This window comes from Rhododendron vialii, chromosome 6a (assembly GCF_030253575.1).
Source record: "Rhododendron vialii isolate Sample 1 chromosome 6a, ASM3025357v1".
Classification (NCBI taxonomy): domain Eukaryota; kingdom Viridiplantae; phylum Streptophyta; class Magnoliopsida; order Ericales; family Ericaceae; genus Rhododendron; species Rhododendron vialii.
The window spans coordinates 37,840,370-37,866,349 of NC_080562.1; the positions used below are offsets into that span (position 1 = coordinate 37,840,370).

The following is a 25,980-nucleotide window of genomic DNA, read 5'->3' on the forward strand; positions in this document are numbered from 1 at the left end:
ACCCCTTTCCATCTAGATTCCATAGTACTTCTCACTCCTATTCAGTTACCTTCTCACTCCTACTCTCCTAGGGTTTACGCCACAGATTCTCTCTCTCTCTCTCTCTCTCTCTCTCTCTCCCCTACCGCTTCCCCAGTAAAATCTCACAAACTCCAAACCCTAATTCCCAACCCAACCATGGACCTCACCAAGAAGCGAAAGCTCGACGACAACAACGGCCAACAACCCGACCTCCTCGCCGCCGCCCCCCAACTCACCCCCGACGACGCCCGCTCCCTCCTCTCCTCCTTCACCCACGACCAGCTCCTCTCCATCGTCCAATCCGCCGTCCTCCGCCACCCCGACGTCCTCTCCGCCGTCCGATCCATCGCCGACGCCGACCCCGCCCAGCGCAAGCTCTTCGTCCGCGGACTCGGCTGGGACACCACCACCGACAAGCTCCGCGCCCTCTTCTCCTCCTACGGTGACATCGACGAAGCCGTCGTCATCCTTGACAAGGCCACCGGCAAGTCCAAGGGATACGGCTTCGTCACCATGAAGCACGTCGACGGCGCCCTCTTAGCCCTGAAAGAACCCAGCAAGAAAATTGACGGCCGGATGACCGTGACGCAGCTCGCTGCCGCGGGGATCCAGGGTGGCCCTGTGGCGAGCTCGGTCCCCGTCGGGGGCTACGATGTTTCGAATAGAAAAATTTACGTGGCGAATGTGCCGTATGATATGCCCGGGGATAGGTTGTTGGCGCACTTTTCGTCATATGGGGAGGTGGAGGAAGGGCCCTTAGGTTATGATAAGGCGACGGGGAAATCTAGAGGGTATGCTCTGTTTGTGTATAAGACGGTGGAGGCGGCTAGGGCTTCGTTGGTCGACCCGATGAAGACGGTTGATGGGTATCAGTTGAATTGTAAGTTGGCGAACGAAGGGAAGAGAGGGAAACCGGAGGTGGGCGCAGGGGTGGCGCCAGGAGTGCAGGGGGTGGCGCAAGGGCCCGGTGAAGCCCAGGGGAATGGGCTTGGGATGCATCCTCCTTCTGTAATGCCGGGTCCGGTTGGTGGGCAGTATGGTGGGCCGGGTGGTTCGTATGGTGGGTTTTCGGGTGGTCCACAGTTGGGTCATCCCATGAATTCGTCCATGGGCGGTGGCGGTCCTGGATTGTCATCAGTTAGTAGTCAAGCACCATCTTCGATGGGTGTTAGTGGTGGTGGTTATGGTTCTGGCATGGGAGGTCCTTATGGTGGATCTCATTTTGGTGGACCTGGTTCAACTGGATACGGGGGTGCTGGCGGACTAGGTACCGGAGGCGGAGGTTTGGTTGGCAGCGCTGGTGGATTTGGTGGCTCGGGTGGTGGTATGGTTGGCAGTGCTGGTGGATTTGGCGGCGCAGGCGGTGGTATGGTTGGCAATGCTGGTGGATTGGGTGGTGTTGGCGGGGGATTGGGTGGCAGTGCTGGCAGTTTGGGTGGTGTTGGAAGTGGGTTGGGTGGTGCTGGTCGTGGTTCGTCATTGTATGGAGGATTGCCTGCAAGCTCAAGTGGGTTGCCTTCCGGTGGTTATCCTGAGAGTGCACACTATAGTTTGTCATCTTCAGGGTATGGAAGCCAGCACAATCATCCAGCCGGAACATCACCAGCCACTCGAGTTCCACCTGGGGGAATGTACCAAGGTGGCAACCCATACTACTGAGGTAGTCTTTCTTACTCTGTCTTATTATTATCTTTTGGTGTTCTTACTGTTTTTGTGTTTTGATTCTGCTGTTCTATTGCGCTGTGGCAGATTTTTGTTGTTATTGCTTGCTCTCAGTTTCTGATTTACGTGATGGTTCGTGCATTCTTTGACGAAGTAGATTTGTTCTTTTTGCTAGTGGCAATTTTGCTTTCTTATGTTTTGAAGTGTTATTTTGCTTCTTTGAGGCTGCATGGACATTTTGCGTTTTCTTGTGGAAACTATAGGTTGTGATTGATGTTCACACACTTCATTTGTGAATAGCGTGTAACTTTGATGCCCCTTGTTTTCTAAGTCCTCAGTACCGATTTTAATTGCTGTTTTCTGGTTTTGGTTTCTTATTGATTTCACTTGGCATATGGCTGGCTGTGTCAGTTAGCCCTGACGCTTTTCTCGGCATTGAAGTTCTAGCTGTCTGATATCATTAGCTGGTAAATGTATTGGTGGTTGCATGATAACCTGCTAGTTGATGTGTATCCATTTGTTGTCTTGGCACATATTTTCCTGCATGTCTAGTTGAAATATGAAAGTGGATCATTCTAACCTCACAAAACTCTCCAAGTAAATTTGGTAGCTTATGTTCTATTGAATCGGACTAGGACAGTCTAGGAGTGGAGAAAGTCACGTCTCTAGATTAATAGTGGTCTTGGATTTTTTCATTCTGCCTGTGCAGTTGACACAACCATGGTTTTCCCTACGAACTGCCCTCCAAGACATAATAATATGTTTTACCACCTAGGGTGGATGAGCAGAAGTCCATAGGAGGTCATCTAGGGCGGTAACCTGTCCTTTGGAGATCCCATGAAAGAGGCTACAATGGGTAGAAGAGTTCTATTGCTTGACTTGATTTTAACACTTTATTACACTCCTATTTGGATAAACTACAAAGAGAAGACTCCTGCAGCCTTACTCATCTCCAAGTCACAAAAAAGTGACTGCTTGGAAAGCATTTAAACCTTGAATGAATCTAAGGTTGGCAATCCATCACAAGGTGCCTTTTTCACCCCACCCTTGGAGGATTCACCTAAGCAGGGTCCATCTTGAGGCTCGTCTACGAGGTTAGGGCTGACATTTGGTAACCTCGTGAGAATTAAGCTCAAGTGCATGGCCATTAACAGCACTATTCCATGAATTGATGTCCAATATGGTTTTGTGACTCCTGACTATTTCGCCGTATATAGCTGCTCAAAATTTTAATTGTATTTGCATGCAAGGATATTTTGAACTTTAATGATTTTGAAGTCCAATTACGAGAAATGATTTTGTAAAAGTGGGGAGAGTTAAGAGAAATAGGAACTTTTTTTTTTGTATTCAACCATTTGTGAATTATGTAATATTGTATGCAATTGTATGTGTTGTACATAACTAATCTTGTATCTTTTGAGCTATAATTTGTATTTCTTACTAGCCATATATGCATATACCTATTCTACGACGAAAGACGAGAGAGAAGAAGTAGGAATTTTACTAGAGAGATTTTTTCATATGCAAAGCTAAGAAGTGTTACGAGTAGATTACTTTATTTTCCTTTCTACATTTTTGGGCAACTTAGTTCATGACTCGTTCATATGACGTGTTGGGTGTGAACACTGGATGAGATCGGTTTTCGAGGTGTGAGCCCTTGCGTAGAATTTTTGAATAGATGCACTTCATCAGGGAAATCCGCTAAGATACTGCAGAACATGTCTCCCAACACGGGAATGGACACGCGCTTTGAAGTTGCATTGCGATGGGTAACCTATAGCACTAAGGGTTTTGTTTTGATTATGCACGATTCCAAACCAAACCAAACCGAGCCGAGCCTTATGTCCCAATCACTTAGGGTCGGCTACATGAATCATTTTCCTCCATTGAGCTTTGTTAAGGGCCACTTGTTCACACAAACCCATTATACTCATATCTTTGCGCACAATAACATCTAATGTTAATTTAGGTCTACCCCTCCCCATAGTATTGCTACCCAAAACTATTCTATCTACTCTCTTAACTACTCTACGGTAGACATGCTCAAACCACCTTAGCTACTATTTGTTTGATTGCGCTTCTTATTAGTAATTTTACTTGGATTGAGCTTAAATTTCTTACTCTGATTTATGTATGATCTGGTTAGTCCAGTTTCCGAAATTTGAAAATTCTAAGTGTTTTTAGCTGATTACTATTTCGAAGTTAACCTTTAACTTTTATGTTATTGTGCTTAGCACTTTGGCTTTGAGAAATTCAAAAGTCCATTAGACCACCAGTTGGTTGTTAGTGTTTTACTTCCGAGCGTTCAACTTTCTATCTTTCTTTACTTTCTTTTTTGAGCTTTCTACTTTTGAATTTTTGATTACCTTAATAACTCTGGCTTCTTTCTCTCCCCTCATTTAATCATGTTATCTTTGATTTTTGACGAAGTCTACTGTTGTTCGTTGATTTCTACAGAATGGAGAGGCAAGCATTCATATGAAATTGCAGGGTGTCTTGTTTTTCATTTCTTTGATTTCTGCTTATCCGTTCAAAATTCAAATGTTATTACTATGATGGTTAGATCTGCCTATCTGCAGTCTTCTTTTGGTAACTTGGACATTTCCATTTCTTACCTTTTGATTCTGCTTGGATTTTTATGTTATGTACCCTAGTTTGGTATCGTTTTTCTGTATTCTGTTTGTTTGTTTGAAAAATTGATGACTAGTTAACAGAAACACTTTTGACATTTAATTTTTGCATTTTGAAAGAACTGTAGCAATTTTCACAAAGTTCGAAATTTTTTTTTGGGGGGGGGGGGGTGGGGAAGGGTATGTGCTTTTACTTGTTTTGAAGAAATGTTCTCTCTTTTACCTCCCCCAGCCCCTCGGGTCAACCCCACTGGGACTCCCTCCTGTTCGACAACCCCTTGCTTCAAAAACATAGCTGCAAACCAAGAATATTTGCATTAATTTTCCTTCTTTCTTTGTACACAAGAAGCAAAAATACCGTTGACTTTACCGAACAAGAACTTAAAATAGGCTTTGACTCATATACTTATGTTCAAACATCACAGGTGCCGTTCAGCTCTCATTGGAGCCCATAGCCCTTTTTATGGTACTGAAATCTAAAGTTTTTGTGTGGACATTAATATTATTTTGCTGGGTTCCCATCTAATGACAACTTAATGATGCAATCAGAATATCAAAGGGGAATCAAGATTCAAGAGAAGGAGAAAATTCCATTCAAGGGGATGAACCTCGTAGGGTAGAGAGAGATACTAAGTGTATTTCAATATTCTTAATAATCAAATGCTATCAAATTAAAGACCAACTCACCTATTTATAGACTCAAGGCCCCTAATACCACTAAAGAACCGAAAATGACACAAATACACTTAATTTGTCTTGCATTACTTACTCTTAATGGTGTAAGCACCTGTTGCTACTTTTGTTGCATCCACCAGTTTGGAATTTTATGATTGTAGTGTTCTACATACCTGCCCTTTGGATGCTTGGTTTGACTTATATTTGTTGTGGCATTTTCTTCTGCAAACTGTAGTGTTAGTCTAATACTACATGTTTGCCCAAAATACGGGTTTGCTTGGTCCTTTGATGTTGCTGCTTGCAACATCAAAGAATTTCCTTTGAGTTAGCATGGCAGTTGTTTTGCTTGTTGTATCCAGATTGATGGATTGTTGTCAACTGGTGTTTGATTCAGGTGTATGAGAGCTTGTTGGGCGCTGTTGCTTATTGTGGTTCTGATGAATTGATGAATGCAGACATTTTGAACTTTGGCTTGATCAATTTGAGTAGTTGTATTTTGGCACTTCTTCTCTTCATCTGCTCTTTAAGACGTGGGGCGTTTATGATTGCTGGTGGTTAAATTGATTAGTTAAGCTGTACTTTTTATTTGTACTTTAAAAAAAAAAAAATCTAAATCCAATACATGAACCGGAGTTTGCAGGATCTATATGACCTATTTATACATGTAGGCTATATAATTGGTTGCTTGCCAGACATATGTTTTGATATTGCTTCTGCTTATGATCTTTTAAATGCTTGGTATTCTTGTGAAGAATGGTTGGGTGATAAGTGACGTGTTGTGGAGCAGGAGTAAGCAAGGTTTCCAATCGGGATACATATTGTAATTTGATTTTTTCATCTTATGAAGGGTTACGCGTCACCCACCCATTGTAGGTATGTTTAAAAAAGTTGATATACAGTTATAAAGGATTACTAATAACAAACTAAAAACCGACTAAAACAGAAGCATTGAGGATGCAAAATCACATGTTTTAGGCCGTAAAGTGTTCCAAAAGATTAGGTTAGGGACTTACATTCTAAATCCACCTTACTTGCATGGTTTATAACCATTTACTACTGTGTGCTAAGTTGAAGACTCAAAAAGATTTAGTGAACCAACACATCAGTTTTTCTTTATGATCAAATCCTACAAGCTATATTCATCCCTCAAGTACTTAAAAATACTATTTTCGTCTTCAATATCATCTCCAACCACCACCCTATCATCACCAATATATATTCTTCGTCTTCAATAACTTCTACACCATCCCCTTCTTCAAGCGCCTTCCTTTGTCCTTTTCTATCATTTTGAAGGTTTTTGTTCCTATATAAATAGATGTAATAACCAATTAATTATTGCATTTGTACATAATATTAGAAAGAAGATAAAGGTTGCATCTCATGAATTGTACCTTTATTTCCTTTTCTATTAGTTTCTCCCTCATTAACTTTGAAGCATTCATTCGTGTCTAGTCATGATTTGTCTTGCAGTAAGCATGAGTCTTCTCTTTTGGTAATCCAATCGTTGTCGGATGCCATATTGGGTAGACAAATAGGAAGGATCACCATTCTCTTCTCTTTCTTTTGCCTTAATACTTGACAAAGACTAATGCATTCAATTTTATGCTTCTAACCATTATCTATTTTTCTAATGGGTAGTTGAAAAGTACTCCAATTTCTTTCACGCCCGGTTGCACTGCATGTGAGCATGTGAGGGATATGATTATTGTAGCTAACTCTTGGAGCTCTTTGCAACTACTTCCATAGCTCTCCCACTGAGAGTTCTAAAAAGAGTCAAATTAGTGCAAGAAACATAGACGATTTTATATAAGACAAGAGTGAATACCAGGTTGTTTCTTATCTCTAGTTATAACGTCCATATCAACGGCGTTATTGAACTTTTCCATTTTGGCATCATGTTTTAACCTTGGTTCAACACCCGAATACATCCTTTCTTAGGTCTTGTACAATTGTAATTTCATTTCCTCATCCACATTAATGTTACTGTCATAATGAAACCTGAAAGAGACACGGAAACTAACATTCATGATAGAAAGTCACTGAAATAAGAAATGATGTTATTTTTGTCAAATTAATTGTTACGTTGGATTAGGATAATAAGCCACTAGATGAAGAGGACGATGGAGTTGCAATGCCCAACGCTCACAGACAATATACCAAATCGAATCATATATTCTTTTCACTGTGTTGTAAATTTTTCAATTTGTTCCTTTGTCCTATCCATAGCTTCATTAATATGACGCATGACTGGCACATCCACTAGTCTTAGGGCTTTAACTGAGGAAAGCACACGCTTCAAGCAATACTGAATGTTATGGCAAGCAATTATGTAGTTTTCGAAGTGTTTGCTCCCAGTAGTTAAAAGTCCCGAGACTAGTGGATGGTGATGCAAAGCACGCCATGGGTTACATTTATGAATGTATGGGTATGGAAATTTTGCAACAAAGTGAAAAGAAGATATGATCGGATTTGGAAGATTGTCAATGAGCATTGGGCATTTCAATTCCATCAAATTGAACTCTTCATGCCGCAGCTTATTATCTGAATCCTAGGTAACATTCGATTTGTCAATGACGAAATCATTTCTTTTTGTTCTGACTTTCTATCGTGAATGTTTCGATGTTTATTTTTGGTTTCCTTATGATGGTAGCTTTAACGAGGATGAAGTGAAATTGCAATTGTACAATACCATAGAGAGGATGTATTCAGGTGTTGAACCAAGGTTAAAACTTGATGACCAAATGGAAAAGTTTCGTAACGCCAATGGTATGTTTGGCATTGATATGACGGTTATAACTAGAGACAAGAAACAACCTCGTATTAACTCTCCTATTATCAATTATTTATAAAATTGTCAATGTTTCTTGCACTAATTCACTCTCTTTTTAGAACTCTGGTTGTGAGCTATGGAAGTAGTCGCAAAGAGCTCCAAGATTTAGCTGCAAGAATTATATTCCTAACATGTAGTGCTACCCGGGTGTAAAAGAAATTGGAGTCCTTTTCAACGTATCCATTCGAAAAAGAGGAAGCGGTTAGAAGCACAAAGATTGAATGCATCAGTTTTTGTCAAGTACCTCCTCATGCTAGAGTTGAGGCAAAAAGAAACGAGAAGAGAATGGTTATGCTTATGATCTTATATTGTCCCTCCGATATGGAATCTGACAACAATTGGACCGCTAGACAACTCATGAAAAACTGCTTCGAAGTTAGTGAGGGAGAAACTAGTAGTAGAAAAGGAAATAGAGGTATATTTCAGGAGACGCAACCTTTATCTCCTTCCAAATATTATGTCCAAGTAGGCACAGTAATTAATTAGTTATTGCTTCTATTTTTAAGGGCGAAGAAACCTTCGAAATGATAGAATAGGCAAAAAGAAGGTGGTTCAAGGAGAGGATGAGGTTCATGTTATTGAAGAAGAAGAATATATTGGTGGCGGTTGGGGGTGATATTGAAGATGATCGTTTTGAAGTTGAATTGAGGATGGATAGGGGATTTCATCATAAAGACTTTATTATTTTTGAGTTTCCAAGTTAGCATATAGTAGTAAATGGGTATAAACCTTGCAAGTAAGGTGGATTTAGAATGTACCTAATACGTAATCTTTTTGAACACTTTAGATGACCCAAGACTTATTATTTTGCATTTTAAATGAATAAATGCTATCGATCTTTATTTTGTTATTAGGTATTCATGAGTCCATATTAACTTTTGTGAACATATCTAGAATGTGATCGTATGCTGATACGGTTCATTAAATAAAAAATAGATACACAATAAGTATCTCTATTTGAAAACCTTGCATACGTAATTACCTTACATTGAATGTAAATCCACTTGAAATTATGTACGTATAGGTTGTTTCTTGAATATGGTTCTAATTTTGCCGGCGTAGATGAGTAGTACTTCGATGTGTAATGTGACTACCTTGGACATCTTGAGTGTTGTGGATACTACGCGCATGTTTATTTTTGGTATTATGGGTTTCTGTGTGGTTCATGACCTAGAAAAAAGATACACCTGGTGATCGACGTTAGATTGGATATTGAGGGTACCGGCGTGGCTCACAATCTAGAAAAAGATACACCGGGTCATTAATATAGGTTAGAATAGCATTTATTCAAAAAAAAATTAATCTGCCTGTGCCGTGCTTAAGAGTCTTATCTTTTTTACAGCTGGTCCCAAGCCCGGATAAAGGAGGATGGTTGTGTTAGGTAGCTGACATCCAGCACGTAAATGCCCCGTTAGATCTGTAGCTGACCCCAATTGATTGGGACATAAAGCTTGGTTTGTTTGGTTTGCGTGCTAATTTGTGATCCATCTAGCTTGTTGGACAAATTATAGGTGACTTTGTCTGGTGGCTCTAATTTTTTTACTACTTTATGTTACGATGTTCGTCGAAAAGACCACGCTGTTTATGTAATTACTGCAGTGACATACATACGTGGTGTATTCCTCCTAACTGTTTGATAGGATATGGGCTCCGTCATGAAGAGGCTTGTCTACCTCAATCGTGCCCTGACCTGGTGTATAACGCGTGTTATATTCTTCTTTCACTTTGCGTGGTGTGTTTTCTTGTTTACTGACATATAGCTGAGAGATACATTCTCTCTGCTCCTTGTAATCTCTCCCTGTTCTGGTGTAATTGTTTAAGTGCTGCATCAAGAGTTTGAGATTCTCTTATTTTCTCAAGCTATTCTGTTTCCTCTGTTAGTAATGAATTTTGCATGTTCATTCCTACATCAGGAAAGGTTTAATCGGATAATTTGCAGTAAATTTGGAAATTTGCCTTTCCTAGATGCTAGTTTGGCCTGTTTATGAGTTTGTAAGAATCGCTGCTAATCACTCTTTGTATGACACATGCGCTCTGGTAATAGAGAGTTCAAATTGCAATTCTATTTTGACTATTGCTTTTTCTACTTGGGGCTGTTGATATTTATGTTTGTTTTCTGTGCATTGTAGTTTCTTAAACAATGGACTTCTGGCGAGTGAGCTTGATTCTGGGAGTATGCTTTTGGGGTCAATTTTGGTTCAAATAAAAGATCTTTGCGGTGTTTATTATCCTTGAGGTCAATTTGGTTTAGTTGGTCAATTTAGTTTTTGAAAAGGAAAATTTTAGCGATGTAGCACTCTATGTGGTGTGGAGGGGGAACAGGCGTCTTATTAACTGTTTAGCATGCTTCTTTGATGCACCATAGGTTCTACCTTTACTCTCATACCCTGGGTAGAGCTCCAGCGTGGTGATCATTCTGCCGCTAGATGTAAACGAGTGGAGTTGTGATGAATAGTGAATTGTTTAAGCTTGGCTTGGAAGCTTAACCAGTTTTTAAAAAATTAAGCTTGACTTGTTATCTTTGAGTCAACCTCAGTCGAGCTTCAGTTGATATATGGTTGCTTGACAAGCTCGAGTACTTGGTTTTCAATAGGAACTTTATGCTATGGTACTGAGTTTTAGTGTCAAAAGTGTTTACACTTGATTTAAAGCAGACTTTGAATTAGCTTTCTTGACATGGTCAAATAACATAGTTCATTTAGAGTCTTAGCCAAAAGGGGTATTGCTATTGTCAAGAGTATCGAGGTGAGGCTGAAATTGAGCAGATGGTTCTGTTTGGAAAGGCAATCATAAGGAAGAGTTTAGATAGGTTTGAAGAAGTGTTTCCATGAACTTTCATTTACTAGCTTAAATCCCTCCACAAATTCAAGATTATACTATCGTTGAATTCTCTGTAACTTTGTTTTTCTTTCCACAAATTCTTTTGATTTTGCTGCTCTGATATATGCTTTGTTGTGTTCCAAAACATCCTGCATGGTTCTCTGCATCTTTGGTATTCTTTCAGAGAAGCCTCGCTGTGTAGTTTGCTTTGAAATAAATTTTCTGGCAGCAAGTTCCACGTCTAGAAGGAAAACACAGTGTATAAGATTTTGCAGCAAAGGCATCCACTATAGCATGAGACTAGAGTGGATGTATACTTTGTGACTTTCCTTTTCCCTGTTTTTCGTATTGTCTTCTTTGCATCCAAGTGGATTGAAAAGGAATATGTTATAGTACGATTTGAAAAGCACCAATCATGGTATATAATCATCAATAGAGAATACAACCATGGAAATTTGCGGTTGGCACCCCACCTGCATGTGAATGATTTCTCCCTTTGCATTAGTGTTGATCTCTTTCCAACTTAGAGTCTGCATGTGTGATTTCTCCCTTTGCGTTACTGTTGATCTCTTTCCAACTTAGAGTTTTTAATCTCATTCCGATTTGTGAGGTATCTGATTTTCATTTGTAATTGTGGTTGATTGTACTGAATTGGGTTGCATTGCAAGGGGTAAAAAGACAAGGTTATACAGATACGTATTAGAAAGGAGGAGGACTAAGTTTATTCCTTTTTGATCGATAGTTCTTTAGTAGATGTGCATACAAAATCTCATTCCAAGTATCAGGGACTCCTGGAAGACACCAGTGAATGCAATCAGCAAAATTTTTGGGGTCTGATCTCTGTTCTCTTGTCAATAGCTTACCCTTTCTCTCACCATAGACTGACGTATGGCCGTCTTTCCGGTATTCCGACAGTTGGGTGATATTTAGTAATGTCACGTCTAGTTTTACCTTTTCTAAGGCATCTCGTACTATCTCCATGATTTCAAGTTTGGAACCCGTTCCCCAGTATGAACCATGGATTGGGTGCGACTCATTGAAGCAGTTTCCTTCGCTTCTGCGCTTCCATTCCCAGCTCCTTGAAGGAGAAAATAGTTAAGATGGTATTGGGAACTTAAAAATGTCTTGGACACATAACCGATTGTGAGGAGACTCACCATAGATGTGTTGGAGACATGCTCATGAAGTAGACCTCCTGATTACGAGGGTTGATGTTTGTTTCTATCCAGTTTGCCCATGTTTCTAGTGCCAGTCTGTATGCTGTTGCCACTTTGTACTCCAGGACATTGTAAGGAGATCCGAATCTGAAAAATGGAGAAGCCATTTTTGTGAATCTTCGTAAATGTCGTATTTACTGTACATGGCAGTTCTTACAAAGTGGAGCTGAGGAATCAGATATACTCACGTTGCATTGATCAAAGGCTTATACATCCACCATATGTAGCTCTCGAATACCAAAATGTCGACACCATCCCACTGTTTGCCGTGTTTAGATATGGAGTCGAGGTTGACTACCCTCTTTACTACGGTGTGATTTGTTGCATTATCCGAATTAGACTCAACTATGAACGGAGCCCAGAAGTACTCAATGGATGCGTTGTACTCCTGACAGTAAAAAATTATATATCTCCCACTGGTGGTTTTTGCAATAATTTTGGTTAGTGTGAGCAGAGCAAATTGGAAGTACCTTGGCTGTGAAAATCTTCCTGGGAGGAATTCTCTGTAAGGATTTCTTTCCATCAGGAATTACAGATTGTACCAAGCAGACCATTGAGTCGAACATGCCTCTCTGTATCGAATCCCCCACAAACATAAGCCTTTTGTTTCTCAATACCTCCAACAACTTCAAAGCATCAAACCTGAGATATCATTTTAGACACTTGTTACAACCAAAACGATCTGACGTGCCAATCCACGTGCGTGCATTGCCGAATGAAATAAAACAAAAATATACCGAAAGGCAGAAGTTTTTGGGAACAGGGGAACGGAAAAGGTCGGGAAAGCTACAACACAAATGAAAACTCGAACCTGAGCATCTCTCTAGTGAGAAGTTGGTTTGGTTACCTTGGCAAGTTGCATGCATTGGGCTGCCACCTCCAATTCTGGTAAAGAGAATCAGGTCTCCCATTTCTGCTGCAAGTCACTTGTTTGACTAAATAAGGGCAGCTCTCTTCTGTATATAGCGGGCTGGATATGTTGTCCCAAACCCAATTCCCTTCAAATACATTGCAGCCTTCTTCGACAACATCGTCGTCGTTTATAGTCACTGGCACTCTCAGTACTTCGTGCTTGTTGCCCAGATGCAGTAGCTGCAGGAATGGGCTCTGCCCGTTCTTCAGACTGTCTAAAACGATTCGTGCCGTTCCGAGGATGAGAAGGGAAGCCAATGCCACGGTGAAGAGATACTGGATTTGGCGATTGGATGGAGTTTGTGTCGTCATTTAGAGATGGTGAAATTGAGATGGTAGAATAGTCCCTTTTGTGTTTATTTTCCTTTTGTTTGGAGGGTTGTCGTGGTTTTTAAGCATTTGAGAACTACTCAAGGCATGCAACTACCAGTTGGTGTCTCTCTCTCTCTCTCTCTCTCTCTCTCTCTCTCTCTCTCTCTCTCAAGATTGTGGGCAGATCTATTAGCAGTTAGGTATCTTGTTGAGGAGTCAATTCTAGTGATTTTTCTTAGCATTTTTTTGCTAGTACATCATAATTAGTATTGGTGTTGTTCAAGAATGAGAGGCTATGAAATAGCATTCGAGAGCCAAATTTTGTCAAAGACCAACTCTCATTTTCCTTCCAACATAAATGGATTTGCTCACAAGAAACTAGTAGTAACAGAATAATGTTAACCAAATTCACCCACAAGAAAAACAACATTTTTTTTGAGGAATAAAAAACAATTCAATTATCTCACGAAGAATATTTTGTGGACTACAGGGAAAAAAATAAATAAAAAATAATAATAAAATAAAAAAGATGGATAATTCCTCATTCTTGGGTTAGAAATGGAAAACAATATGCTTGATTTTAGGATTTCTCATTCTTGAATCTTGATCTCCCTTCTAAATGAGACTCTATGGTAGACATGCGATAGACAGCTCTTGTCCAGTTTTCCTTCGGTTCAATCCAGTCTAATTTTGGGTGTTTGGGGGCCCCTCTAGCCCCTTTTGGGCTGCAGTAGTGATTGAAATTTTTCATTTTGTAGAGTTTGTTGAGTACGTCATTTATGTTTAAAATTAGCTTGATTGAATATCCATAGATACATGGATAAAATAAATTTGTAATTGGAAAAAAAGGGCAATATAAGTTTCAAATTATTTTGCCACCCCATTTTTTTAAGTACAAACTTATTTTGTTAATGTACCTATGGATTTTTGATCAAGCTAATTTCCCCGTGCATAACATACTTGACTTGACGAGCTTTTCAAAATGAATGATATTAGTCATGGGCCTACAAAGACCAAAAACTGGATCAGACAGGATCAGTGATTTCATCGATTTTGTTTTTTTTTTTTTTGGCACTTCATAAATTTAAAACAAGTTCAAAACAAACAAAATTACATATGTATGAACAACTAATTTTGCTTTTTCCTTTTAACTAAAATGAAAATTTTCAGTGCTAAGTGGGTACCACGTGGTATCCGATTTGCACATCCGGGCTGTTCATTTCGGTTTTGGATGGCTCGGATTTGGAGAGAGAAAAAGGAGAGAGAAAGAAGAGAGAGACTGGTGGGGTGAGAGGAGAGAGAGGGTTTTAATTTGAGTTGTTCAACACACTTTTGAACGACCCGGATGGACTGCTCGGGCACTGAGCGGGCACGGCCACATGATACCCAGCCGGTACTGGAATTTTTTTCTAAGTCTAATCTATTTGTTTGGGCGTAAAATGTTTTCGGATAAAATATTTTATCCATTTTCCGGTGTTTGATTGTGTAAAAAATTAAAAATATATTTTACATGTAAAATATTTTCCATCAATGGAATAAAAATGATTTACCCTTAAATCTTCCGTAAGTTATTTTTCGAAATGAACACGCCTTCTATTGCAATTCTCACTGCTCAGCATCCTCGATTGTCAATCTTGACCCACGTTTAATTCTAATATTCTCAAATCTCTCTACCGTTTAAGCCCCCTTCTCTCTTTATACTACTATTTTGTTGATTTTTGAAAATATTTTTAAGTTCCAACAAAACACCAAAAATAAAATTTTAAAATTTGTTTTCTGAGAAATATTTTATATATTATATTTTTTATGGAAACAAACGGAGCCTGAAGCTAAAACCTCACCAAATTCTCATCTCTTTCATATACATCATCTCTCTCTCCCCTTCCGACGCAGAAAATGATAAGCCATGTCGGGAGTATCCACACGCGTTGCCTGCACCTCTCGTACTACGCTGCGGGGCCTCGGCTATCGTCCTCCGTGCTCTCTTTCCGCCGCCACTGCCGCCGGCTGTTCGCCAGCACCTGCTCCGTGGGAAACAAGGCCGCGGATGGGAAGGAGAAAGTAATCGTGATTTCAGGCCCCACCGGTGCCGGAAAAAGTAGGCTCGCTTTGGAGCTGGCGAAGCGGCTCAACGGAGAGATCATAAGTGCCGACTCTGTCCAGGTTGAGTGAGGTTCTTCACTGGTTACTGCTCGCGTTGTTAATTTCTGTTTTTTTTTTTTGTCAAAGTAATTTCTGTTTGTTTAACCAAGAAAATTGAGGAAAGAAGGCCTTAATTGGTAAGGACGGACTGAGGTAATTACAAACTCAAATCAAAAGATAAATTTGAGTACAATCTCTAGTAATATTAATATAGTAGGTAGTTGTGAATTTAAGAGACTAATAGCCTTCTAAGATTTGAGTTTTCCTTGAATTTGGTAAATTTCAGTAAGATTCAATTTTGTATAGGTTTGGAGTCAAGGAGAGGGTTGGAAACTAAAAGTTTTTTTTAAACTGAAGTTCTGGGCTTGAGTTCAAGAAAATAGTAAGGGCTGGAGATGCTTTTTAATATGCATTGCTTTCTTATTGATTGGAGGTCAGTTTGAAATTTATTTGCTAGCTGAGTTGATTCAATGTTTGCAGGTATATCGAGGCCTTGATATTGGATCTGCAAAGCCTTCAGTGAGTGAAAGACAGGTACTCACAGATGCCTTTGGATGATTAGGCTGCAGTCATTTAATACATGCCTCTACCGTCAAAATGTGTTCTTTATTTGTGTATCTGTATCTCAACATATTGTTTCATGTTTCACGATGACCTGGTGATTACCAAACTGCTCAAAGTATTTATAGCGGAGCTCGAAACTCTAGCTAGAAACCTTTCTATGGATGCTTATGCTTTTCAAGCAGCTTCTATGATTCTAACCCTCAGATTGTTTGAGCTGAATATGGCATGCTTATTTCCCTTTTTTTAGGGTATGTGGTCAAGAACGGAGAGTCATTGCTCCTCTTGGTTAATATGTTTCTGAGGTAGCCGATTATTTGTTTAAAGTAACTGCGAATACAAAATGTAGAGCTCCTCAATCAAGATCTCCATTGACTTCCACAGACCACTATTGTTTCGCCAACCCTGTAAATGGGGTTTTCAAGCTCCTGTACATCAAGATGACTAGAAGATCAACTAAAGGTCGTGGTTTATTGCCTGAGGACCCTTGGTTCACTATTGCATAAAACAAGTCAAAGCATGGCTTCTTTGTACATCCACACGTCCAATTTGTAATACATATTACAAGCGTAAAATGCTAGTCTCTTTGCTTTACCGGAGGAATCTGAATCATGTTTTACCTGTGGTCGAATCAGTTATGCTTTACAGGCACATTCGAGCCACCGCTCAGATTCCAAAACCTTCATTAATAAATTAATTGACCTTTGAAAGTACAGATATTGATTTTGAATAAGTTCTGTTGAGTAACCCCATGGTTAGTTGTTTATGCCAGCTGAAAATGTACATTTCGGCTGCCTACATAGTATTGCGTGGCTGATCTACTGCTTTCAAATTCTGGAACTTGTCTACAAATCTTTATTTAGTTGGTCTAACTTTTTTTTTTTCTTTTTTTGTATTTATATTTTGTTGCAGGAAGTGCCACACCATTTGATTGACATATTGCACCCATCTGAAGGTATGTTGCTTGCAGGGCCAGATTGTTACAATCTTAATGGTATTTAACTTTGAAATGGTATTTAACTTTGAAAACTGTAGTTGAGCAGTATACATTTTTCAACCAACTGATATATGAACCGCTAAAGGAGCATACATTATGGATGAAAATATGAGAACACTTTCGAAACACATTCTCAAGGAACATGATTGGCAGCCCTGGGTTTTTACTTTGTAAAATGCAAAAAGTTCTAATGTTTCTGACTCGTTTGCTTTTGTTCCAGTATGGTTCTCTGCCATACTAATTTTTCATTCTCATTATCTCAAACTTACATGATGTCCAAAATTAGAATACTCTGTTGGGCAATTTTTTGAGGATGCAAGAAAAGCTACAAGAGATGTTCTTAACAACGGTCGTGTTCCAATAGTTACAGGAGGGACTGGATTATACTTACGATGGTATGTTCTAGTTTTGTGTTATGCATCTTTTTGTATATATATGTCAAATAGAAAGGCAAGGGAACCTGAAACTGGAAGTTCTTTAAGTCTCTCTTGAGATCATGAGCACAAGTTGTTCATAGTTCCTGTAAAATCAAAAGTGGTTACAGCAAGCTGGGGTTTTCGGTAAATTTTTAGATTTTATTTGTCCTTTTAAATTTAATATTGAGGCCTGATGCTTTTGAAGTTTTGTTTAGGTAATATTTGAATCAGGAGAATTTTAAAGGGCTGTCTACTAATGTTCTCGTTACACTTGGTTCCTCCTATCGTTTGTACTGAGACTCACCATATTCATATTTCTTTTTATCGAACTTCTGATTCTTAAATTGCTCTACAAAACATAATGCCAAAACTATTGCATGACGATGGCGGGAAGAGTAAAGTGTTACATTAGGAAGATGGACTAATGGTATTGTGGAATTTATCTTCATCAACCGCTGGTTCTTGACTTTACAAATAGTATAATGTCAAAACCGTATGACGAGGACGGTAAAAAAAATCTTTCCCCCAGGAAAGTGGCCCTCATAATTGTGCATTATCACATGTGTGGACTCAAACCTGATTCCTTTTACATTAAGCTAGATTTCTAGCACATTTTATGACATATTGATGAGAAATACTGCCAGCCATTGGCTATTTGAGATTATGAACCATTCAAACTTATACTTCGTTTTGGTGTCACTGTAAGAGGAGCAGGTGTACGTATTAGTTATTACCACTTTCTATATGAACATGCCATTCTTCTTTTATAGGTTCAAACTTTGACTGTAAGAGATTCATATTTCTGTCAAATTTTGTGAATGATAAAGTGTATGTGTTGTTACTTGCATGCTCACATGGAATTTTCTCATGTAAACTCCCAAGGATAGTATTGTCAACCAAACCTTTTGGGTTAATGCATGACGAAAGTTAAACCTTCAGTTTCCTCCATATAGATTGTTATTGAAGTTTGATAAAGACCCACCACTTTTAGTTATAAAAAAAAAAAAAAAGAAGATAAAGCCCCACCACTTTCAGTTTCACGAAAAGGGGGAAAGGAAAATGAAATTCAGTTATTTTCTGTTTGATAACTTTGAGTAGGCATTTTCGGTACCTGCAAATGGGTGCTCACGTCTATGTTCTATTCAAATCCAACTTATATGGCGTATAAAGGCTTGATTTTATCTTTTTATCTTTAAGGTACATATACGGAAAGCCAGATGTTCCAAAAGCTTCCCTAGAGATTGCTTCTGAAGTTGACTCAGAGCTTGCTGATTTGCAGCAAAATGGTGACTGGGATGCAGCTGTTGATTTGGTGGTTAAGGCAGGTGATCCAAAGGCCCAATCTTTAGCTGCTAATGATTGGTATCGTCTGCGTCGCACTCTTGAAATCATTCGGGTACGCATATGATCTTCTGCTTCATGATTCAAATCTTAGCAGCGAACTGATGCGTTTCCTTCGTTTCTTTTTTCTGGTTGGAGTGTGCCATGATTTAGGTTCTTGTTAATGTAGCTGTACTTGGTGAGGCTCGGTTTAGTTGTATTCATGCTTTGTTTTTTGGATGTTGCAGTCTAGTGGATCACCTCCGTCTGCTTTTCGAGTACCGTATGACTCCTTCCGGGAATCTATTGATTCACGAGTTACAGAATGCTCTCTTGATGACGGTTCTTCTGATGAAAGAATCGAGGAGAGTAAATCAACAGATTTGGACTATGAGTTCAATTGTTTTTTCCTTTCCGGTCAGAGACTGGATCTCTATAGATCGATTGATTTGCGATGTGAAGATATGCTTTTAGGTAAATATGTCATGCATGTCAACTTTGTCCCCCTTTTCTCTTTCAGGTCTCAAAATTTATGGTATGTACTTCCTATTTGTGTTGGACAAGCCAGTCAATGTATTTGGCAACAGCCCTGACCCACAAGCGTCTGTTGGGCGTCACATTGTTGGTTGGAGCAATGAACACAAATGACATCCTTGCTGCCCTTCTAGACTGGGCCAGGGTTGGGGTACATGAAGCACTATTTGGAATAGATGGATTATATTAGTCTGCCTCTGTTAAACATATCTGTATATTTCCTATTAATTTGTCTATCTGTATAAGTTATTTCTTCTTTTGTGATGACATCAGCATTTCAACCACTCTGAGATTTTGTGTTATATTGGATATGAGGCAAGCTAGTTGCCCGATTCCATTGCCATTAGTTGATTGATTTTGGGGTGTTGTCACTTCTCACTTTTATTTTATGGGAGGAGCAATAGTATACAGCGAGGCCGAGGACTGAATTCATCAATCCAGTTTATGTTTCTTTTCCGTTTAGGTTTTGGGTATTCCTATCTGTTTCAGTTATTTTTTCTGCATTTCTATGTTGTTTGGACTATATTCTGTGACAAACTTCTTATTAGATTGTTAACCATTAACTCATTTAAAAGCTTAAGATGTTAAGAGAGATGGGCAACTTTATTACTTATACATTCAACACGCCCCCTCACGTGTAGCCAGACTCTCTTCCATATTAGATTACTTAGGCGGTGAGATTCGAACATATGATCTATTGCCTACTCTAATACCATATTAGATTTTTTTTATGATACCATATTAGATTTTTTTTTTTGATCGGCGATACCATATTAGATTGTTAACCACCAACTCATCTAAAAGCTTAAGCTGTTAGAAAGAGGGACAACTTTATTACTTATACCTTCAACACTTCTAATGCCATCTGGGATGAATTAGGGAAAACATTAATTAGCGTTCCACCAATTCTTCGATGGATTTCTTAGCTCTGAGATTTTCTTCTTTTGTTTTGGGCTTAAGTTAGTCAATATAAGTAACATGTTGGTTTTACTTATTTTTAATAGTTGTTTTTCCGTTTTTATGATCTTAATGATGGATTTAAAAAGTATAGGAAGTGATGGCATTTTGTCTGAAGCCCAATGGCTTCTTGATATTGGTCTTCTGCCAAATTCAAATTCTGCAACTCGAGCAATTGGTTACAGACAGGTATGATTCCCTTCCCACCCTCATTCTTTGTCATAAGTAACAATTTATTTTTTACTTCTCAGAGTATGGTTTTGCTTCCTTTTTGTTTCTTGTTTTGTCCACTTAGAGAGTTGTGCTAGTACTTGGTTGTCACTTTGGCTATGTTACATCACATTCGCTTGTAAGGATAAAATTTTATCATGAAGAAAGTGAAAGATAAACGTCTGAGCTTTAGGAAGAAAGCACCTTGCAGGTCTACGTTACCTTGCCTCAACTATAGATATTTCCGGCACTGTTCCTTAAATCTTAGTATTGTGCCTGATATAGTGCCTGATTTGGCTGGAGAAGTTTCTAAAATTTACTGCTTATGAGTTGTGGAGAAGCTTAGTTGGTTAGTTAAATAAAAAGATAGGGGTACAGTAGCTTCCTAATGGTGAGCAAATCTGTGGCCATATGTACGCTAGGTTATCTAGTTGGGACAGTGAGGCCGCGTCTGCCATGTTACACAAAAGGAGATACTTACAGGGTTTTTCAAGTTTTTTGAAGTAAACCCTTGACAATCTTGATGAAATGAAACTTGGACTTAAGGCAATACTTGAATTTCATGGGCATGAATTATTTTTAGCCAATGGCTATGATTCTGATACGTTTATGTGAGTAAGCAAGAATGTGAAAGTATATTAAAATAAAACCATGAACATGTAAATTTTCTAACCGGAGATGCTGCGACCTTGATATGCTCAGAAGTACAGCTTTAAAGTTCTTGGAAATACCCTGGACAGTTATGGAGGATCACGCTTGTAAGCTCTCTCTATACCTCACACTGGCGAGAAACTGAAAAAGTGCTGAAGAGAAGCTGGCATGGATAATCCCTGTTTTAAACAGCGAAGAAACAGTCTCTTAGAAACAGAGGGAAATCCGCAGTCGCTTTCTTACTGTTTTATTTTGACTGGATTCATTGATTGGTTGTCCCAAATTTTTGGATAAGGCTTATGGAGCTGCATTTGGTTGCATGATTTTGTGTTGTCATAACTGCTGCAATATTCTATATGAAATATGTTTCCTACTTCTATCTGATCCAGTTTTAGAATACATTTGAGTTCCTCTTGTTATCCTCTCTGAAAATTATATACGTGTCATCCCATTAATGAACTTGTGATTTGGGATCAGCTCAATCTGGTTTTTGCACTAAAATCCTTTTATCTGGTTTTTGCACTAAAATCCTTTTCAGATATTTTAAAGAACGCAAAAGAAGTTTCTTAAGCTATTAGCCATGGAAAACTTGCAATTGCATTGTTCTTGAAGTCACTTCTTTTTGCAGGATGTAGATAATTTATATAAGCTGTCGCATCTAAATATTGGCGAGCCTTACTTTTTTGTTTATATCAGGCTATGGAATACTTACTCAAGTGTAGAGAACAAGGGGGCTGGAGTTCCTCCAGGGAGTTTTATGCTTTTTTATCCGAATTTCAGAAAGTATCTAGGTAATGTGTGCTGTCTTCCTGTTATTGAGTTAAATGTGTTTTAAGTTTCTGTTATTCTTTCTACCTCTTACCATGTATTTTTGACAAAACTTGTCATTTTTGCGGATATACAATTACACACTACCAGACTTATTATTGCTGAAGCCGAACTTGCCAAAAGTATGCCGAAAGCTCACTTGCTTAAACTAAGCAAAATAAAATTTAAGACATGCTAAAGTTCACTAACTACAGTTGAAGCATCTCCTGTTCGCTAACTATAGTTGAAGCATCTCCTGTTTGTAATAGGTTGTATAATATCCCTGCAAGACTACTTGTCTCTAAGCTTGTTGTAACTTGTATGTGTTATGAAAATGTTCCCTCAAAAAAGCCAAACAACGCCTTGGCATTAACTTGTTCCCTAGGCTTCGGCGTTAACGTGTTCTTTAGGCAGGTTTTGTTAGGTTTACCCTAGTTTCGTTGGTAGGAATCCAAAGTGAAAACTGTTTTTTTCCGGTTGAGAGCAGCTGATTCGATTTTGTAAGCTTTGTTTTGCTTTATTCCTCCTTACTATGCATGATGTCCGTAGAGAGGTCCTATATTAAAAAAATACTTGTCATGTACCAATATTGAACCTTTAGGATGAAACTTCGAGATCTGATTTTCTTCTTTGAAATGGATTCCTGAACACTGCAAACATTCTGAACATGCAATTGATTTTTGAACACTTCAAGTATTTTCAACCTCTTTTCACTTCGCACAGTGCTTGGGACTGTCTTTTTATCAATGTTTCACCTTGAATTTTTGAACATATAAGTTGTGTTTTATGAATTGGGCATGTATAGTTTTGGACACCTTTAGTTGCGATACCGGACTAATTTAAATCTCGGAATCATTATTCTATCATGCAGAAATTTTGCAAAAAGGCAATTGACTTGGTTCCGTAACGAGCACATTTATCATTGGCTTGATGCTTCTAAATCCTTGGTATGCCATTTGGGTTACTTCATGAGTGCTGTTTTATTGTAGTTTCAAACTTTGGGTTTTTTGCCTAATCCTCGCTTGACAAAGCCCTTGGAAGTGGAATATGAAACTGAAACTGAACATTTCAAATACAACGGCTTGAGTTTACAATAAAAGAGAACCCAGATAAATACATAGGAAAAAGCCCTAAAACTATAATGACTAAACTACCCTTAACATAAAATAATATTACAAAAGAACCCATACAACAGTATATATTCACACCCCCCCTCAAACTCATGATGCGAGCCCGGAGAGCATCGAAAGTTTGCCAAGGAGGAAGCGAAACCGAGCGGAGGTGTGCGTCTTGGTGAAGAAATCGGCTAACTGAAGAGAGGAGGAGATAAACGGTAGAGCAATTGTGCCAGATTGGAGATGATGGCGAACAAAGTGACAATCAATTTCAATATGCTTTGTGCGCTCATGAAAAACTGAATTATGGGCAATCTGAATGGCACTTTTATTGTCACAAAAGAGAGGTGTAGGAGAGGAGATAGTGACACCCATATCCGATAAAAGCCAACGGAGCCAAACAACTTCAGAGGTGGCATGAGCCATGGCACGATACTCAGCTTCCGCAGTGGAATGAGCAATAACGGATTGCTTCTTGCTTTTCCATGAAATAAGGGAATCACCCAAGAAAACACAAAAGCCAGAAGTAGACTTTCGATCAGAGATATCACCTGCCCAATCAGCATCGGCATAGGCCCGAAGAATCAAATCTGAAGAAGAGGAAGAGAGAAATAAACACTGAAACATGGTGCCACGAACATAACGAAGGATACGAAGCAAGGCAGCCCAATGAGTAGATCGAGGGGCACAAACAAACTGACTAACAATATGCACAGCATAGGCAATATCCGGCCGAGTGACGGTGAGATAAACAAGACAACCAACAAGCTCACGATACTCGGTAGGATCAGCAAGAGGAACCCCATCAGAATCAGAGAACTTGACATGTAACTCAATGGGAGTATCAACGTTTTTGTCATCAGTAAGTTGAGCACGATGAAGAATGTCAGTCACATACTTAGTCTGGGTCAAGAGATAACCTTTTGGAGAGGAGGCAACCTCAATGCCAAGAAAATACCGAAGAAGTCCCAAGTCCTTCATCTCAAATTCGTGAAACAAGTGATGTTTCATTTCATCAATAGCAGCAGAGTCAGACCCAGTGATGACCATGTCGTCAACATAGAGCAAGATAAGAACCAAACCACGAGAAGTTCGACGAACAAAAAGGGCAGATTCATGGGTGCTAGGCTGAAAACCAATCTGTAAAACCACATCATGAAAACGTGCATACCGAGCACGAGGGGACTGTTTGAGCCCATACAGAGCACGACGGAGGCGACAAACAAGGCTGGTGGCATGAGGGAGACCTGGAGGAGGACGCATATAAACTTCCTCAGATAGATGACCATTGAGGAAGGCATTTTTAACATCCAGTTGAAAGAGAGGCCATTGGTGCGTAGCAGCCACAGAAATCAAAAGACGAATAGATGTCATTTTGGCAACAGGAGCAAAAGTCTCCTCGTAATCAATACCATATTCCTGAGAGAACCCCTTAGCAACTAAGCGGGCTTTGTACCGCTCCAAAGAACCATCAGAATGATTTTTTACTTTGTAAACCCATTTGCATCCAATGAGATTCTTACCAGCCGGGAGAGGAACCAAGTCCCAAGTCTGAGTAGTAGCAAGAGCAGTGAGCTCGTCATTCATGGCAGTCACCCAGTTAGGGTCATTACAAGCTTCTTTGTAAGAACAAGGTTCAAAATGAGTATGTATGCGAGATAAGAAATTGCGATAAGAGAGATAAGAAATTGCGATAAGAAGAGGAAAAACAAGTATTAGTAAAGCCAAGAAGTTTTACCGAGGGACGACGATCACGAGAGGGATACCGGCGGCGTTCTGGTGGATCAGAGTTTTCCGAAGCAGGGGGAGGACGAGGAGTTGTACGATCGCGACGGACATAATGCTTAGGAAGAGGAGGAATGCGGTTGGAACTAGAAGCAGCAGGAGGGGCAATGGGAACATCAGGCTCTTCGAGGGTACGAACATACTCATCTGTAGGAACATCCGCGGGAAATGGATCAATATGCACAAGATCCTCTTTGACAACACTAACAGGTTTGGATTGGAGAGAGAAGAAGGGGAGACGTTCGAGAAAGGTAACATGCCGAGACACATACAACTTTCGGGTCACGGGATCATAACAACGGTAACCCTTTTGTTGGATTCCATACCCCAAGAAGACACATAAGACACAACGAGCACTAAGCTTAGTGCGGTCCTTTTTAGGGAGAAGGACAAAACAAGTGGATCCAAACACACGAAGAAGAGAATAGTTAGGAACCTGACCAAGGAGTCGTTCATAAGGAGAGGAACCAGAGAGAAGCGGAGTAGGCATCCGATTGAGAAGATAAGCTGCAGTGAGCACAGCCTCACCCCAAAAGGCAGCAGGCACAGAAGAGGAAAGAAGAAGAGACCGTGCAATATTTAAAAGATGACGATGCTTGCGTTCAGCACGCCCGTTTTGAGCAGGAGTGTCGGTACAAGAAGATTGATGAATGGTGCCAAGAGAAGCTAAGAGTTGTGTGAACTCACCAAGAGAGTATTTTCCGCCTAAGTCAGAGCGGAGAATTTTGATTTCTGTTGAAAACTGAGTTTGAACCATGGAGTGAAAATTGCGATATACTTGGTAAAAATCTGACTTGCGTGTCAACAAATATACCCACGTAAACTTACTATAATCATCAACAAAAGAGACATAATATCGAGAACCACCTTTAGTAACAATTGGGGAGGGACCCCACAAATCCGTATGAACAAGCTGAAACGGAGAATTAGAAACAGAAGTACTTCTATTAAAAGGTAGAGCAGACATTTTGGCAAACTTACAACCACTGCATTCAGAGATATCGCTTGCAGAAATGTTTCCCAAATAGCCAGACTTAAGTAAAAGTTTCAAACGTTCACTAGATAAATGCCCTAAGCGAGAGTGCCAAAGATAAAAGGGGGAAGACTTCTGATTTAAACAAAAGGATGACATAGCAGTGGTAGTAGACTCAATAGGAACATGCAAAGTCTCCAAAACATATAGATCGCCAACTCTACGCCCGGTCCCAATCTGCTTCTTCGACATCTGATCCTGCACAATACAACCAGAAGAAGAGAACAAGACATCAAAGCCGGAATCAGACAATTGACTAATAGAAATAAGACTGAGAGATAAATGAGGAACATAGAACACATTTGATATAGACAGGAAGGAAGATAGAGATGGGATAACAGAACCTATAGAGACGACATGCATAGGGGAGCCA

The 25,980-nt window shown here is 39.5% G+C and overlaps 3 protein-coding genes across 7 annotated transcripts in view; 2 read left to right on the top strand and 1 right to left on the bottom strand.

Annotated features, from left to right (window-relative positions):
* On the top strand, nt 1-15,742 carry LOC131331544 (UBP1-associated protein 2C-like). Of its 5 annotated transcripts, none has more exons than XM_058365557.1 (2): nt 1-1,681; nt 15,702-15,742. In XM_058365557.1, the coding sequence occupies exon 1, from the start codon at nt 178-180 to the stop codon at nt 1,678-1,680; it is 1,503 nt and encodes a 500-aa protein (XP_058221540.1). In that variant the 5' UTR covers nt 1-177; the 3' UTR covers nt 1,681; nt 15,702-15,742. The 5 variants fall into 5 exon arrangements, with proteins under 5 accessions (XP_058221540.1, XP_058221541.1, XP_058221544.1 ...); XM_058365558.1 differs by lacking the exon at nt 15,702-15,742 and adding an exon at nt 10,184-13,582; XM_058365561.1 differs by lacking the exon at nt 15,702-15,742 and adding an exon at nt 9,459-9,668.
* Nucleotides 10,740-13,079, bottom strand: LOC131331546 (protein trichome birefringence-like 31). The gene is made up of 5 exons (XM_058365564.1): nt 12,703-13,079; nt 12,326-12,497; nt 12,044-12,243; nt 11,796-11,942; nt 10,740-11,716 (listed from the first exon to the last, which is right to left on the bottom strand). The coding sequence occupies exons 1-5, from the start codon at nt 13,077-13,079 to the stop codon at nt 11,338-11,340; spliced, it is 1,275 nt and encodes a 424-aa protein (XP_058221547.1). The 3' UTR covers nt 10,740-11,337.
* LOC131331545 (tRNA dimethylallyltransferase 9) overlaps nt 14,898-25,980 on the top strand; it is a 13,997-nt gene continuing 2,914 nt past the window's right edge. The window contains exons 1-9 of the mRNA XM_058365562.1: nt 14,898-15,242; nt 15,702-15,755; nt 16,695-16,737; nt 17,066-17,174; nt 18,393-18,591; nt 18,764-18,989; nt 20,101-20,195; nt 21,564-21,658; nt 22,546-22,621. Coding sequence (XP_058221545.1) covers nt 14,976-15,242; nt 15,702-15,755; nt 16,695-16,737; nt 17,066-17,174; nt 18,393-18,591; nt 18,764-18,989; nt 20,101-20,195; nt 21,564-21,658; nt 22,546-22,621 — 1,164 coding nt within the window. The 5' untranslated portion in view covers nt 14,898-14,975. The remainder of the gene's footprint in view (nt 15,243-15,701; nt 15,756-16,694; nt 16,738-17,065; nt 17,175-18,392; nt 18,592-18,763; nt 18,990-20,100; nt 20,196-21,563; nt 21,659-22,545; nt 22,622-25,980) is intronic.

Coding starts and splice junctions, on each gene's coding strand:
- LOC131331546 (XM_058365564.1), bottom strand. CDS start 13,079: ATGACGACACAAACTCCATCCAATCGCCAAATCCAGTATCTCTTCACC. Junction 12,244..12,325: donor GGAAGATTTTCACAGCCAAG/GTACTTCCAATT, acceptor TTTTACTGTCAG/GAGTACAACGCATCCATTGA. Junction 11,717..11,795: donor ATGTCTCCAACACATCTATG/GTGAGTCTCCTC, acceptor TTCTCCTTCAAG/GAGCTGGGAATGGAAGCGCA.
- LOC131331544 (XM_058365557.1), top strand. CDS start 178: ATGGACCTCACCAAGAAGCGAAAGCTCGACGACAACAACGGCCAACAA.